At 46.6% G+C, this 15,008-nt stretch overlaps 1 protein-coding gene across 3 annotated transcripts in view; it reads right to left on the bottom strand.

Annotated features, from left to right (window-relative positions):
- Positions 1-1,622: 1,622 nt before the first annotated feature.
- Positions 1,623-15,008, bottom strand: part of LOC102412826 (suppression of tumorigenicity 18 protein) — a 91,374-nt gene continuing 77,988 nt past the window's right edge. For 2 of the 3 annotated variants that reach the window (XM_025265422.3, XM_025265423.3), the window contains exons 15-22: positions 14,692-14,760; positions 14,037-14,099; positions 13,856-13,936; positions 12,787-13,008; positions 7,592-7,680; positions 5,168-5,271; positions 4,919-5,062; positions 1,623-3,889 (exon numbers count right to left, since the gene is read on the bottom strand). In XM_025265422.3, the coding sequence (XP_025121207.1) occupies positions 3,749-3,889; positions 4,919-5,062; positions 5,168-5,271; positions 7,592-7,680; positions 12,787-13,008; positions 13,856-13,936; positions 14,037-14,099; positions 14,692-14,760 (913 nt within the window). In that variant the 3' untranslated portion in view covers positions 1,623-3,748. The remainder of the gene's footprint in view (positions 3,890-4,918; positions 5,063-5,167; positions 5,272-7,591; positions 7,681-12,786; positions 13,009-13,855; positions 13,937-14,036; positions 14,100-14,691; positions 14,761-15,008) is intronic. The other variant, XR_006544995.2, reaches the window with a different exon arrangement.

The following is a 15,008-nucleotide window of genomic DNA, read 5'->3' as shown; positions in this document are numbered from 1 at the left end:
TAGATATTTCAAATACCTGCTTGGTGGATGACCGTCTCATTGTCATCTTCTGTAGATGCTTCTCCACACTGCCTGCAATGCCTTTCTTCCAACTGCCAGCTCGTCTGTAACCAGCACTTCTTTCCAGGGAATCAGAGTCAGGGTGGTACCCTGCTCACTGCATCCACAGGAGGCTGTGTCCCTGTCACCCACTGCCTTGTCCCCCGCGAGGCTGAACTCCCTGGGAGCGGGCCTGGCACACACATCTTCTGATAAAACACCTGTTGTCTGAACGTCTCTGACTCGCCATCCTGTCTTGTTTCTCCTCTTCTGCCACATCGACTGACTGGGATGTGTATGCAGCTTGTGGATGTAAAACTCCACAGAGGGCAAGATGCCTGTGCTCTGCAAGGGGTGGGCTAAGAACCATGGAGCAGATTTGTGGCTTGTGATCCTTTTATAGGAGGGATCACATGTGTGTCGTAGATACATCAACTGGTGATTTCAAGCGAGCTACAGGGACTTCCCTGATGGTCCAGTGGGTAAAGAATCAGCTTCTCAATGCAGGGGACACGTGTTCAATGCCCGGACCGGAAAGATCCCACATGCCTCGGAACAACTAAGCCTAATCACCACAACTACTGAGCCAGCACACCTGGAGTCTGGGAGCCGCAACTATCGAGTCCAGAGGCCGCAACGACAGAACCCGAGTGATGCAGTGAAGTCCCCCACTTGCTCCGACTAAGACCTGATGCAGCCAAATAAATAAATAAGAAAATTTTTAAAACTGTATATAAAAATACCAAGCTAAATATATATTTAACTGCTGTGTGCCAACCCCTATGATGCAAAGGTCTATTCAGGTATTGGTCTTTTCTCTGGGGACCCAGACTCCCCTTCAGTCCAGTTTGCTTTAACACAAGGATGACATGGTTTCTTTCTTTTTAAAAAAACTATATTGAGTATAAATGGCAACCAACCTAGATATGTGTAAAAGTGAGCAAGAAACTGTAAAATTAAATTAAGCTGTTTGGAATAAGATAGGAAAAACACGTAAGACAAAGAGGTACTGTGAAGAATTAACTATTTTCCTTTAATCTGAGTTCAGCTGGCTTGTAGGAATACACAGAGATATTCCTCAAAGCATGAGGAGGCTGGGGCCTCTCTCTTACTGCTCACCAGATGTGGGTGAATTTCCAGCAAAGGTTTCCTGACATTGGAGGCAGCCCCCCTTCTGTATGTGCATTTACTGGAACTCAGGCGGGGATGGCGTAGCAGTTGGCAAAAAGTCTTCTCCACTTGGGGTGAGAAAACAATCCAAGCAGACTGGCTGGTGGACCCCAAAGAATCAGAGCGACTCAGAGGTTCAGGGTGCCCTCTTCCCCCACACTGAGCTCCTGGGGCGGGGGGATAGTGTTTATTATGGGCTGGCCACAAGCATCTCGATATAGCAGCTCGAGAAAGACCACAGTGAAACTCTTTTCCATTTTTATTTCCTACCATACACCAAATGTACAGCACTGAACACAATTGGTTGCTTTGATGTAAGAAATATTAATTGTTTGAAGAAATGGTATACAAACTACTTCAAATTAAAAAAATGCATACATCATTGCCTTTTTTGTTTGTTTGTTTACAAAAGACCCAATTTATAGTATCGATCATTAACATCATGGAAAGAAACAAAAATTCAGTGCACGTTACAAAACAGACCAAGTACAAAGGAGGCAAATAAAAACAAACATCCTTCACAAAACCATCCTGTTCAAACTACGCGAACACAAATCAACGCACCTGAATCGCAGTAAATTATGGTAATAAATACATAGGTTGGTAAGATTTCTTTTAAATTAAATAAAATATATAACAAACTCGTTAAAATATTTAGCAAATTAAACCTTTGTCTTTGTAATAAGTGAACTCATTTGTATGCATCTATCGAGGACTGTATAGCAAAATGTTTGTAAATACATAACTTTGATAGAAAATTTCGTTTGGTGTCCTGTTTATAATAGACAGCACACGCGTTAGCTCTTTTTTCTTAAAGTTGATTTTTAAATACCCACCGCTCCTACCTAAGAACAGACATTTCATTTTCACTAGACTAAGAGTCAAGGATTTCAATGGACGCCAAACCAAAGATAAGCCCCACTTAATACAGAACAATGACTAGTGTCACGGTGGGGGGAAGTACCGCGCATGGCGCTTCTGCTGGTGCAGCATCAGTGACAACGGTGGGAAACAGCAAGCCCGCGAGCGCCATGGCATCCAGTCCACATACACATCCATGTTGCTAAGAAAAATAAACACTTTGTTACAGCACAGAAATCAAGCCCATTTACACGGAGGCACGTCGCACACCCGGGGTGTGTGCACAGCAAAAAGGCAGTTTAGCTGGTTGTCTATACCTTTCTCTTAAAAAAAATAAATATAAAAAAACTTTTGAAACAATGCTTAACTACTTTACAATCCCTGAAATAGACATTGCCTTTCCTATAGCAACTACTAACCTCTGATCCATCCAGAAACGCGAGATCGAGGGCTCAATCTCGTGTCGGTGAGCGTGTCTGTGTGCCTGTGGGTGTGAGTGTGTGTACTCTGCAGCACTCCTCTGTCTGCAGAAAGACTTTCGTCAAATCGAAAGCTGTCTGTTTGCCTCAGGGGGCTGAGACAATGTTGCCAGTGTTTAAAGCAATGACTCAGATCCGGGTATCATTGGTGCTTGTGTGACTGTATTTTCCATTCCTTTCCAGTCAACCCAGTAAGATAAATGCTATTTCAGGGGATATGGTATCTACACAGTTTTCCATTTGGGTGCGTTTACATTTGCTAAGTACAAATCTACAATAGTGTCCCTTGCGTATTGTACCAACAAGTGGCAGGAAAGCCTGGCCAGTTACATCAAGTCTTATTTCTCGTCTGGGGTAAGAGCCGCCAACTATCTGGTATAACCTGAAAAACAAATAGACAAACCTGCATCGCTAAAAAGCTTGTTTCTTGAAGTAATTTCAAATAAATAATTCATATGAACTGAAACCGGACAGCCAAGTGGAATACTTTGCTGATTGCTCTATTTAATTATTGCTAACAAATTTGAAACAGGCTGGTTTTCAGTCAACTGTGCTTCTGTAGGGCACACATCCTGTGAGTGAGCGCCTTTTATCTGTGTCCCTCCACGCATTTTACCCAAGCCCGTTCGAAAACACAAAGCTCGTGAAGGGGTTGGGGGTGGGGGGTAGAGTGTGCAATAACAATTAAACTGGTCCACAGTGCAGTCCTTAGACAAGGATTTTCCTTCATATTTTTTTTGTCTTCTCCTTTAAACCCAGCCAGATATGTGATTTGAGAATAGCATTTCTAATATTTAAATTCTATTGGAAAATAAATTAATAAACACACTTGTAAAAATATGGCAGACTTCAAAATGCAGTTAAAAGATAAAAAACTCTTTGATTAGAAATAAATAAAATATAAAAATGTCACATTTATTTTACATATACTGTACAAAAAAAAACCCAAAAGAGTGCAATGAAGGAATAAAAGGAAAACATATGAAAATAAATAAGATCTAATATTTGACTGCATTGCTTTTTCATCCAAAGAGTCTATCATAGTTTTTCTTTCCTTTTCACGTCAGCTGGGGGGGGAAAAATTAGTGCAATGTTGCAATCGTAAATGCAATATGGCCACTGCCTGCCCGGGTGGCCTGGAGCCCCTCCAGGTGCGTCTGTGAGGCTGGCAGGGCTCCCCAGGGCTGGGGCACTGCGGTCTACACGTGGATGCCCTTGACCGCCTGCTTGATGCTCTCCAGCAGAGCTTTGCACTCCGGCGAGTAGTCCCGCTCCAGGTTGCTGTACATGTCTGTGAGCGTGTTGACATACGCCTCGAAATTCTGCTCGCTGATGGGCCCCTGAAGGAGGACAGAACATGGGGCTCCAGTCACGTGACCTGGGCTGCTGGGAAAGGGGAAGCAGGTCTACGGGGTGTGGTATTCTGACCCTGGAGCCTGGGGAGGGGTGAGGGGACCCGTGTGGTGGTCGGAGTTCAGGGAGAGTCAGGGGTGAGTGTGTGGTGGGCTGGCTCTTCACTCAGCTAGCGGGGTGAGTGTGACCACTTATCTGTGTGTGTGTGCCAAGTCCCTTTCCGTTGTGTCCCACTCTTTGAGACCCCATGGACTGTAGCCCACCAGGCTCCTTTGTTCATGGGATTCTCCAGGCAAGAATAGTGGAATGGACTGCCATTCCCTACTCCAGGGGATCTTCCCAACCCAGGGGTTGAACCCACGTCTCTTACGTCTCCTGCATTGGCAGGCGGGTTCTTTACCACTAGTGCCATCTGGGAAGGCCGACCGACTGTCTATACTTTGGGAAAAGCTTGGAGCCACATAGGGTGGAGGTCTGGCTCCTGGGTCAGGCCCCTCCCAGCTGCACCCCTTCTGCACCCCTTCTCCCGAGGAGGGGTCTCAGCCTCAGCTCCTGTGTGCATGAGCTCAGCACAGAGACTTCGTCTGTGGAAGGGGGTGCAGGCCAGGCAGGGGAGGGGAGGCCCTGCTCGTGCCAGAAGCTTCCCCAGACCGCCCTGAGCTGGGACAGAAGGGATGTGGGGGTGGGGGGACAGCTGTCTGGTGGGAATTGTCCTCTTTCATCCTCCAACCCCTTTGTCCACATTCCCCTTCTGAGAGTCAGAGGCAGGCTCTTTTCCCCCTTTCTCTGTCCTTCTAGGTGATGATGGGATCCACAGTCAGGTTTGTTCACCTCCTGCTCTCTGTGTGCTGGGGCACCTCCTCTCCCTGACCTGATGGCTCAAACTGAACAGCCCCTGGACATGTGGAAACTGCACACGAGTGGAAGGACCGAGTGACCAGCCCGAGCCACCCCTCTGCTCTAGCCCTGGGAGGGAGCCTGGGGGCATGGGGAGAGAGCCGTGGCCTCAGACTGACCATCTGTGGGAGCTGGATGTCCGCAAGGCTGGAGATGAGGGCCTGGCTGAGCCCCGCCAGCTCCTTCAGCAGGCTCTCATTGTTCTGTTCTATCAGCTTGTTCTCCTCCTCGATGGTCTTTAAGTTGCTCTCCATGGACGTGATCTGAAAGGGAGAGAACTTGGGAACGTGGAAGCAGATTTCGGAAGGACAGGGCACCAAGTGGGTCTTGTCCCATCCTTATCCCCTTCCCTCTTTATTTCTTTTTACCTGTGTCTGGAGTTTCATCATATCGGCTTCAATTTTAAGGTTGGACTCGTTGAGTTCCTTTATTTCTTCATCCAAATGCCTAATTTCTTCATCACTCTCTATACCTGTAAAAAGTCAGATTGTTTCATTTCAAAGTGAAAAAAGAAGACTGACAAATGTGAATCCATCTATGTTTAATGTGTGGTTTGCTAAGTGAGAGCTGGACCGTAAAGAAGGCAGAGTGCCAAAGAATTGATGCTTTTGAACTGTGGTGCTAGAAAAGACTCTTGAGAGTCCCTTGGACTGCAAGGAGATCAAACCAGTCAATCTTAAAGGAAGTCAACCCTGAATACTCATTGGAAGGACTGATGTTGAAGCTGAAGCTTCAATACTTGGGCCACCTGATGCGAAGAGCCAACTCATTGGAAAAGACCCTGATGCTGGGAAAGATTGAAGGCAAAAGAAGAGGGCGACAGAGGATGAGATGGTTGGATGGCATCACCAATACAATGGACATGAACTTGGGCAAACTCTGGAGATGGTGGGGGACAGGGAAGCCTGGTGTGCTGCAGTCCACGGGGTTGCAAAGAGTCAGACACGACTTGGCAAATGAAAGTGAGACTTTAACTTGAAATGTTGAATTTTTACCCAAATCCATGTCCAAGATTCTAAGAAAGTGGGTTCAAAGTGTTGCAGGATGGACTCCCTTGGTAAGAAATGCCCCAGCATTCAGTGTAGCTCTGCTGTGTTCCAGGTCTGCTGCCAGATGGGTTCACAAGTAAGGTCTCATTGGAACTTGGCTGGACCCTGTGGGGCAGGTGTCATCACCCCTCCCGCGAAGAAGGCCAGAGCCTCACAGGGCCTAAAGGAGGCTCACTGACCACTGACATGACCACATCAGCTGGCTGGGGCCAAGGGAAGGGGCAGGGCTGACCTGAGATCCAAGGCCTGTGAATCCTCTTGTGCACAATGCTACCAGGACAGGAGCACCTGGACTGTGCTGATTAGTGACCAAACGTAGGGAGCCACTATTAGAGGCAGAGGGGGTCCTGGCAGGTGGGTTCGAGCCCAGGGACCCATAGCTTGACTTCTTCATGGACTTTAATCAGAAGCAAATGTGGTGTGGGGGCAGTGTGGCTTTGGAGTCTGAACACTGTCTGACCCTTGTTCTTGAAGTTGAGTCACTTCACCTCCTCGTGCTTCAATAAAATGCTGTGAGAATTAACACAAAAAAACATAAAGTGCTGAACAGACAACAGGTTCTCAATGAACAGGGTTATCTTCCCGTCATTCTTTTATAGGAGGAATATGAGTGCATTTTAAAGATTTTAAAAGTTAGGAATAGTGGCTGATATTCAGATGCCAGAAGCAGGATTTAAAGTCATCTCAACAGTCCAGAATGATGACTCTAAACCAGAAGATGACAATTCAGCAGGATAAATGTGATCACCAGCATTTAGATTTAGTAAGATCAATGCCTGGAAGCAGGCTGGGTGGGAATCGACCGCTTATGTGAAGAGGTACAGCCTCTGGGACCCTCCTGGGTCACTGCTCTGGAACAACGGTGTATCACCTACTGAAGCTGGGCCTCGCAGGCTCCACGGCCGAGCAACTCTACTCCTAGGGCCACCCCTGGGGCAAATGTTACACACCTACAACAGGAGGATGTGCGAGGTGCACAAGGCATATTGTGCATGGAAGCACAGCCTGGAAACAAGCCACTGTTTCTAAGAGTCACGCATGGATTTAAAAGATGGAGCAATGCTTTCAGACTTGTGTAGAACTGAGTTCCAAAGATGCCGTTGACTAAAATCGATAAAGCCAAGTAATGACTTCGCCTCTGTTCCCCAGATGCGTTAGGATGATCTTGTAAGAGAAGAACGCAAGCCTGAGAAAACGCTGATGAGAACTCAAGAAAAGTACTTGGCAATCAGAGGGACATGAGAAGACTCCAGTAGGGAGGATGGCTTAGCCACTGTGTCGGGGGTCGACCCTGGGAAAGCATGCAGGGAAATAGAGACATAGATGCTGAATTAAACCATCTGGATTCACCATAAAAATATCATTCTGGGTATAGGATAAAAGGTAAGGAAGGATTCAAACATGGGTGCCCAGACCTTGAAATTTGAAAGAGGGCTCATACCAGGAACACACACACATGCAGGCTCATACAAAAACTGTCATTTTAAGATTGAAGGACAAAAGTTCAACCAGTGTACCCTAATTCATCCAGCATCATTGCCCGATTTTCTTTGTTGGAGATCCTTATTAAAAAATAAGGAAAAAACCAAGACATTGTTTTTTAGAGAAAGTTATAGCTTAGTTCAAATTTCAGGGAAGCGTCTTTCTTGCCCATTCAAATAGCACTTCCAGCATGGAGCAGGGTTTGGATGTAGGCCCCTCGGGGGGCCAAACCTTGGGGGTCGTGGCCCCACCCTGTCCTACCTCCAGATGCTTTGACCTTGATGGTCATTAGTTCTTCAGAGACCTTGCCCTTCTTGATGGCTTGTGCATTGAGAGGACATCCAGACAAGCTGTGAAAGTGAAAATTACACCAGTGGGTGAAACCCATATTATTTCTTAGAAAAATTAAAATTTTGTATTCACTACATACTCTTTAAGTCTTTGCCTGCCTACTCATTACATTATAGTCTGCAGTCTCTGTGCAGAGAGTAACAATATCTCCTAAAACAAAAGCAGTGAAAGTCGCTCAGTCCATGTTTAACTCTTTGAGACCCCATGGACTATACAGTCTGTGGAATTCTCCAGGCCAGAATACGGGAGTGGGTAGCCGTTCGCTTCTCCAGGAGATCTTCCCAACCCAGGGATCGAACCCACGTCCTCTGCATTGGCAGGCAGGTTCTTTACTGCTGGGCCAGGTACCCGACAGGAAAATAAAAGGAGGGGCTGCAGGCACATTTAGGTGCCCTCATTGCTCGCAGTACACTGTCCTATAGACTGTTTATATATCTTTCCTACAAAGCTGTTCCATTCAGGCCTGCTTCTTTCATCTGTTTTATTTAAATTGCACCAAAATGATAATGACAACATTGAACAAAACATGTTTTCTGTTGGACGTGATGAGATGATTTTTTGTTCTAAGCAGCCATTAATTTTTTGTCATTTGTTATATTTTTGGATCAACAACTTTGAAATAAAATTTAAAAATTATAATAATCAACCATTGAAAATATTTTTTCCCATGGAAATTTGGTTACTAATTATTCATGAAACAATCATTTTCCATCCAAAGATTAGGACATTTGGTAGAATGAAAGAGGATATTTCTGAAGCAAAACCCTTAGTAAACGCTTGTAGAGTGCATGCATTTTTTGAAGAATTTAAAATTATTCTATATTAAGATGATATGAACTAATACTAGATATGTATTTTACTACATGTAAAAGGAAGGCTGTGTGGTTTTCCGAGACGTGATAAATTATGAAATATTTTACACAGGGAAATAAAATAATGGAAAAGCAGAAACTGAACTGTGACCATGATATTCTGTTTTGGAAACTGCTCATATAAACAGTGGCCTCAACTGGCACAATATTATAAAGCAATTATCTTCCAATAAAAAAAAGAAAGAAGATGTGAAAAAAAAAAAGAGTGGCCTCTATACGCTGCATTATCTTTCTTTCTTTTTCTGGGAAGTTTTTGCCAGTCTGTCTTCTTTTATGTCACCTATTGTGTTCTGAGAAAAGGGTCACAAACAGGATTACTGTCTAGTTGGTAAATGGGACTTTAAAAGTGACCTGCGGGAGGCTGGGAACAAGATGGATGTTAACGCCTCCAGAGAGTTCTCTGACTCTTCCCTTGAGGGTCTGGGTTATCCAGACAACACGGGGTGAGAGGAGCGGTTGTGTGGATGGTCAGTGAAGCCCCACAGCCACGGGACTGACATCGAGTAGAGTTCACGACAGATGCAAGACTCCGGCCTAAAGATGCCACTGGGGGCTTCCGTGGTGGGCCAGGGGTTAAGAGTCCGAGCCTGCAACACAGGGGCACAGGCTACATCCTGGTGGAGGAACTAAGATCCCACATGCTTGTGGCCGGGCCAAGAAAAATTTTTAAAAATGCCACTGGGTATTTTGTATCTCCAAGGATATGAAACAAATCCTAAATTTAAGAAAACTGGGGCTTAAAAATATTTTTAAAGTTCCTTTTTCTTTTGAGGAGGCCAGGTCCTCCATAAGGCTCAGTTCTTGCTGCTCAGGGAAAGGGGAGGTTGGCCGGGCGTCACCTTCAGGGTCTGGGCAATGCTTTGTAAAGGCAGGAAAGATGTGCTTTATATGGCTTGGACCAAATTCACAGTGCTATGAAAGTACAGGAAGGCAATTTTAAACTATATCTTTGTCTGCTCTGTTATAATGAAATTGCAGGTGACACATTTGTGTGAGGGACGTCCCTGTGTATTTATAATCTTCAATAAAATGACAGTTATATCTAGTAATAAATGAGTTATATTTAGTCCCAGGACTTCTGGTTTTCAGCTTCGAACATCCATGAGCGTGTGTGTGTGTTTGTGTATTTAATACAACACCATTTGTCACCTCAGTTGCCATTCTTTCAAAGTGGAGGTTTGTAACATGAAGACGCAAAGCAAGGTTGTAAAGTACTTATCATGTAATCCTGATGCTGGGAAAGATTGATGGCAGGAGGAGAAGTGGGCGGCAAAGAATGAAACAGTTGGATGGCATCGCTGACTCAACGGACATGAGTTTGAGCAAACTCCGGGAGATAGTGAAGGACAAGGAAGTCTGGCATGTGGCAGTCCGTGGGGTTGCAAAGAGTCAGACATGACTTAGTGATGAAACAAAAACAACAAACACAACACTGACGTCATGCACAGGTAACTGTCCTTCATAATTGTTCTCGTTTTGCTGAATCTCAAATGGGAAAAGTTACAGACCGTGCCTTAGAGGATGCCCAAGAGGAATCTGCAGGAGTGTTTGCCTGGTGGTTGGAAGGAGCCAGGAAACACCAGGGGTGGGCTGGTACCTAGCTCACGAGAGGGGCTTTGTGTCCTGATGCTGTGAGCTGTGCACGGGGCAATTCTTGAACTTCCCTACACAACAATTTGTCTGTCAACGGAGGCAACCACAGCGCCTGTAGCTCATGGGGTTTGTGAGGGTTTAAAGGAATAAACAGTGTGAGGAACTTATTTGGAACAGGCTCTCTGCCAGGACAGAGCAACCTGGATGGCAGCTGGCCTTTGGCAGAGATGGGAAAGACAACCGAACCACGTCAGGATGTTAGAGGCAAGAACAGGACAGATAAAGGTGTATCGTAGGCCAGTAGTGTGATCCCAGCACAAGTCATCCCTACTGTAATGAATTATTGCATATATGCACATACATTAATACAACTGTTCAAAAGGGAAAGGAAATAGTCTGTGTCAAACACTTATTATGTGCCAGGCAATAAGCTAGGCATTCTATTATATTACTTGTATGAAATCCCATAAGCATAAAAGAAAAGCATTCCACCTCAAAGAGAATTTCCCCAGGTGACGTTCAGGCTCTCTGAGTAGCAAGACTGAAAAGCAGTGCAATCTGAATTATTCATTTGTCTAAACTCTTAATTGTTTCTCTCCTATAAAATAATATCTCTGCATTAATATTGCAGCCTATACTTTTTGAGCTCCTAATTTGCTTTTTCACATTACAAAATAAACAGCCTGTACATAGATACACACAATGCATATCTGCAGTTGAAAGAACAGCCTTGAGGGGTTTACCATGCGTTTACCTGCAAACACAGAACACGCTTTCAAGCCTCACCAGCCCCTTAGCAAGAGCTGTCTCCTGGCCCCCAGAGACGGCCACTGACTCCAACTATAGAGGAGTAATTACCTGACTCTTTAAAAATGGGATTTTGCTACATGTTTTTTCACTTGGTGGAAACAAAATCACAACACACGTGTCCCTTGGTGCTGTGTCACTCAGTACCTGCTCCAGTCCTCGAGGGCCTTCAGGCCCACACGGATCAGCAGCCCCACATGGGGAACCACTGCTGTTTCCTGTGCTTCGGGGACCGTGGTGGGGGGTGGGTAGGGGGCGCGTGGGCCCCGGCCTGGAGTCAGGGGAGCAGACCTCCTCGGACACGTCTGTCTCCGCCTCCAGGTTCAGTGGTGTCTCTGGGTCTGAGCCGGCAGCTGGATGACAGGGCACCCTTGCTCACCTGCCCCATTACACCTGATACATCAGCTTCCCGACAGAGTTCTTTCAGCTCCTCCTCCTCCATCCACAGCCCTGAGGGTCCCTGCACCCTCATCAGGCCTTGGTGTCATCATGTAAGACTATCCAGGTGTTTACAGAGAATTCTAACTGAGGGATGTGCTCGCCACTGTCCAGCATTGAAGTTTCATTATTGATGTCAACATGGATATTACGGTCTCTGTGATAAGGAAGCATGGCCGCTGTGGAGCCCGTGTGCCACTGGGCTCACCTGATTTGTGACTGTCCTTCCTAAATAGGAGATGGCAGTGCAGACCCAGCAGAAAACAGTGTGTGCTGCTGTGAACGTGCTCAGACATCTGAGAACCATCAGAAAAGCAACCACTGGAAGAGTTCAGGGGCACTTCCCTGGTGGTCCAGTGGCTAAGACTCCACACTCCCAATACAGAGGGCCCAGGTACAATCCCTGGTCAGGGAACTAGATCCCAAAGGCCACCACTAAAGATCCTGTATGTTGCAACTAAGACCCAGCACAGCCAAATAAATCAGTAAATAATAAATAAATGTTAAAGGATAAAGAGTCCAGATTCCTCTACAAGCAGGTGTGACTCTCAGAGAAGAGAACCTCATTTCCCGACATACAGACACGCACCTGGGAATGGAATCAGCTTTGCTGTGTTTGCATCCTGCCCATGAGCAGAGCGCCAGGACTCCCTCGTGCTTCATCAGATCTTAAATCTGCATCGTGAACCATAGCCCCACGACGGGAAGGGTCCAGTGCCCGGAGAAGCATGCAGGAACCCTCCAGGTCCTCTCCTTGAGGTGGAATGAGGATGACACCTGGGCTAGGATCAGTGTTCCTGGCCACGGGCCGGGGTGAAGCGCATGCCACTGAGTGGAGAAGGAGCTGAGTACTTGGGAAGCTAGAAAGGCTTTTCTGAACCTCTCTCGTCCTCTGTGTACTTATCAGTGGCTGTGTCCTTTTCTTTCTGGCTGCTGGGACGAGTCATAGCTTCCCAGCTGCAAACTATCTACCATTTGGTCTGAAATGGAGCCAGTTCGTGAGCAGAAGGGAATGACACCAATGAGTAAAATGAAGCTTCACAACCATACGACATCAGAGACTCGTTGGGTCACCACCTTCTGGGTCACCACCCAGAAGTAAAACAAACCCTTGAAAGAGAGAACCATCCGAAAAACAGTGGCATGAGCAACATTTGAGGACAAAAGACACAAGCACAGTTTTGAAAGTACCTGAAAGTCGAGCAGTGAATTTCAGAAATAGAGAAAAGAACATTTTCCATCTTTCAAACTGGTCTAATATCTCTCTGGCAAGACTTATTGCTTGAAATCTAAGGTGCTCATTGCTCGAACATTTCTGACCTTGGGGGGTCTTTCCCCCCAACCCAGCAAATGACAATCAATCATAGCAACCACATGACAGACAGCAAAGCTCACCTCCTGTGGGTGACGAACACATTGTTGACGTGGCCCAGCCCATTGCAGCCTGGCAGGGGGCAGTGGGGAAGTTCCTGTTTGTTCAGCTTCCAGGAGAGGGGTGCCCCATTGATCGGGTTCTCCTTCTGTCTCTTGGCAGCCAGGGGACATCCAGACGCCGTGCGGTGGGACGTGTATTTACCTGATATGTGACCTTGGCCGTCACACCCAATCACAGGGCATCTAGAGAAACATAACACAGTCATTAGCTGCTGGGGGAGATGAGATAACCCAGGTGAGGCGCTGTGACCAAATCGAGGAGGTGATGGTGAGTTCAAATCACACAGGAATCAACTAAGGGAGATGACAGGGTTTACCAGATGTCTGGTAGATGCTGTCTACCTTCAACCAGGGAGACAATGGGTCCCGGCAGTGACAATGGTCCCCAGGCTCTGAGCTAAGCAACTGTCATGCATTATCTGGAGAAGAGAGCTGTCATCCCACTTTATCAAGTCATTGTGCCAACTCCCGTCAGTCGTGTCCGATTCTTCCTGACCCTATGGACTGTAGCCCACCAGGCCCCTCTGCCCATGGGATTCTCAGGTGAGAATACTGGAGTGCATTGCCATGCTCTCCTCCTGGGGATCTTTCTGACCCAGGGATGGAACTCACATCTCTTAAGTCTCCTGCATTGGCAGATGGGTTCTTTACCACTAGGGCTACCTGGGAAGCCCATCACCCAAGGCTTGAGGCATATTTCTCAGAGGAGGGAATTCAATTTAGATAAAATTGTGTCTTAGGCAGAATGGAAGTTCCAGGGGAGGTACAACCATGTTGATGACACCAGGGCACATCCCCAGGAGGCTTCCTTTTGAAACAAACTGAAAAAAGAAACCCCCTACTCCTTCTGCAGCATCTGAGAACCGAGCGAGCACAGGTGGGGAAGTGGAGGTTTCCTCCAGCCCCTGACCGCTCTGTCTGTGCTGTTCCAGCACTCGTGATGCTGGGTCCCCAGCCACCTCCCAACCTGGATCCCAAGTCCTGCCCGCTGACCCTCGTTAGGCTTCTGCCCTGAAGCCGGGTCACTTACTTGAGTTCAGGGTCTTCTTTTTCTTCCTTGGTAGGAGTCACCTTGACACCACCTTTCCTAGCACGAGGGCAGCCGGACAGGCTGAAGCAGGGACCCAACAAAAAGCAAGAGAGAAGTGTGTGATCTCATGGTATGCTGCTGCCCCTTTGATCTCCATCTTGGGGGCAGGGGTCTGTCCTACCTGCGGTGGGAGGCATAGTTTCCAGTCACATGCCCTGAACCGTCGCAGCCTGGGGTAGGACACCTGGAAAAATGAAAGCAGAGCTGGGGCCCTGTTGGCATGGCAGAAGAGTGGGTCCCACAATACAGCACAGAGCCAGGTATTCAAAAACAGGATGAGCCAATTTTGGGGGGTTCTTTTTGCTTAAATACAACTGGTTTTGGCTAAGAATCCATTCATGCTGATGTATGGCAAAACCAATACAATATTGTAAAGTAATTAGCCTCCAATTAAAATAAATAAATTTATATTAAAAAATAATAATAAAAAAAGGAAATGCTGATATGTAACTACTTCCCAATGCTTGGGAGAAACTGTATCTGTTGTTATCCTGCACTCTTCTTTTCTTCTTTTTAACCTTATTTTGGAATAACCTGAGATTTGACCCACAACTTACCACTGGGCACCTGTCAACATCATGCAAGGTTCTCATCTTTTGCTCAAGGCCAGTACATTTCCAAGGCCAGTAAATGAACTAAACTAAATTTCAGGGACTTGATTTTAGTTGTGTACTTTCGGTAAGAGGGTACGTGGCTGTGGTTTACTGAGGTGCCATCTGCCCCTGGTTAGGACCACCCTGGCCAGACACAGGTGCAGAGGCTGGGTCCACACTTACTTGAGCTCCTGAGAGTTGGCTGCCATGAGGGATTTCAGGGTCTTATCCGCCAGGGGACATCCAGAAACACTGAAGAGGGAGGAGAGAGGCAAAAATAGAGACACGCTGCCACATGCAGGCCTGACCCGGGGGGCAGCCTCAGATTCTGAACAAACCCACGTTCAACCCATGGACAGGTGTCTGGGAAAAAGAACCAGGTCTGAACCCGGGTTAGCTGGATCAGGCTTTGGACACCTGGACTACTTCTTGTAGACTGTGGTTTGCTATTTACCAAGCCAGGGGCTTTACCCAGGGACACGCAGACCCTAGTGATGACC

This window comes from Bubalus bubalis, chromosome 15 (genome assembly GCF_019923935.1).
Source record: "Bubalus bubalis isolate 160015118507 breed Murrah chromosome 15, NDDB_SH_1, whole genome shotgun sequence".
Lineage (NCBI taxonomy): Eukaryota > Metazoa > Chordata > Mammalia > Artiodactyla > Bovidae > Bubalus > Bubalus bubalis.
This window is presented reverse-complemented; position numbering and strand designations above follow the sequence as displayed.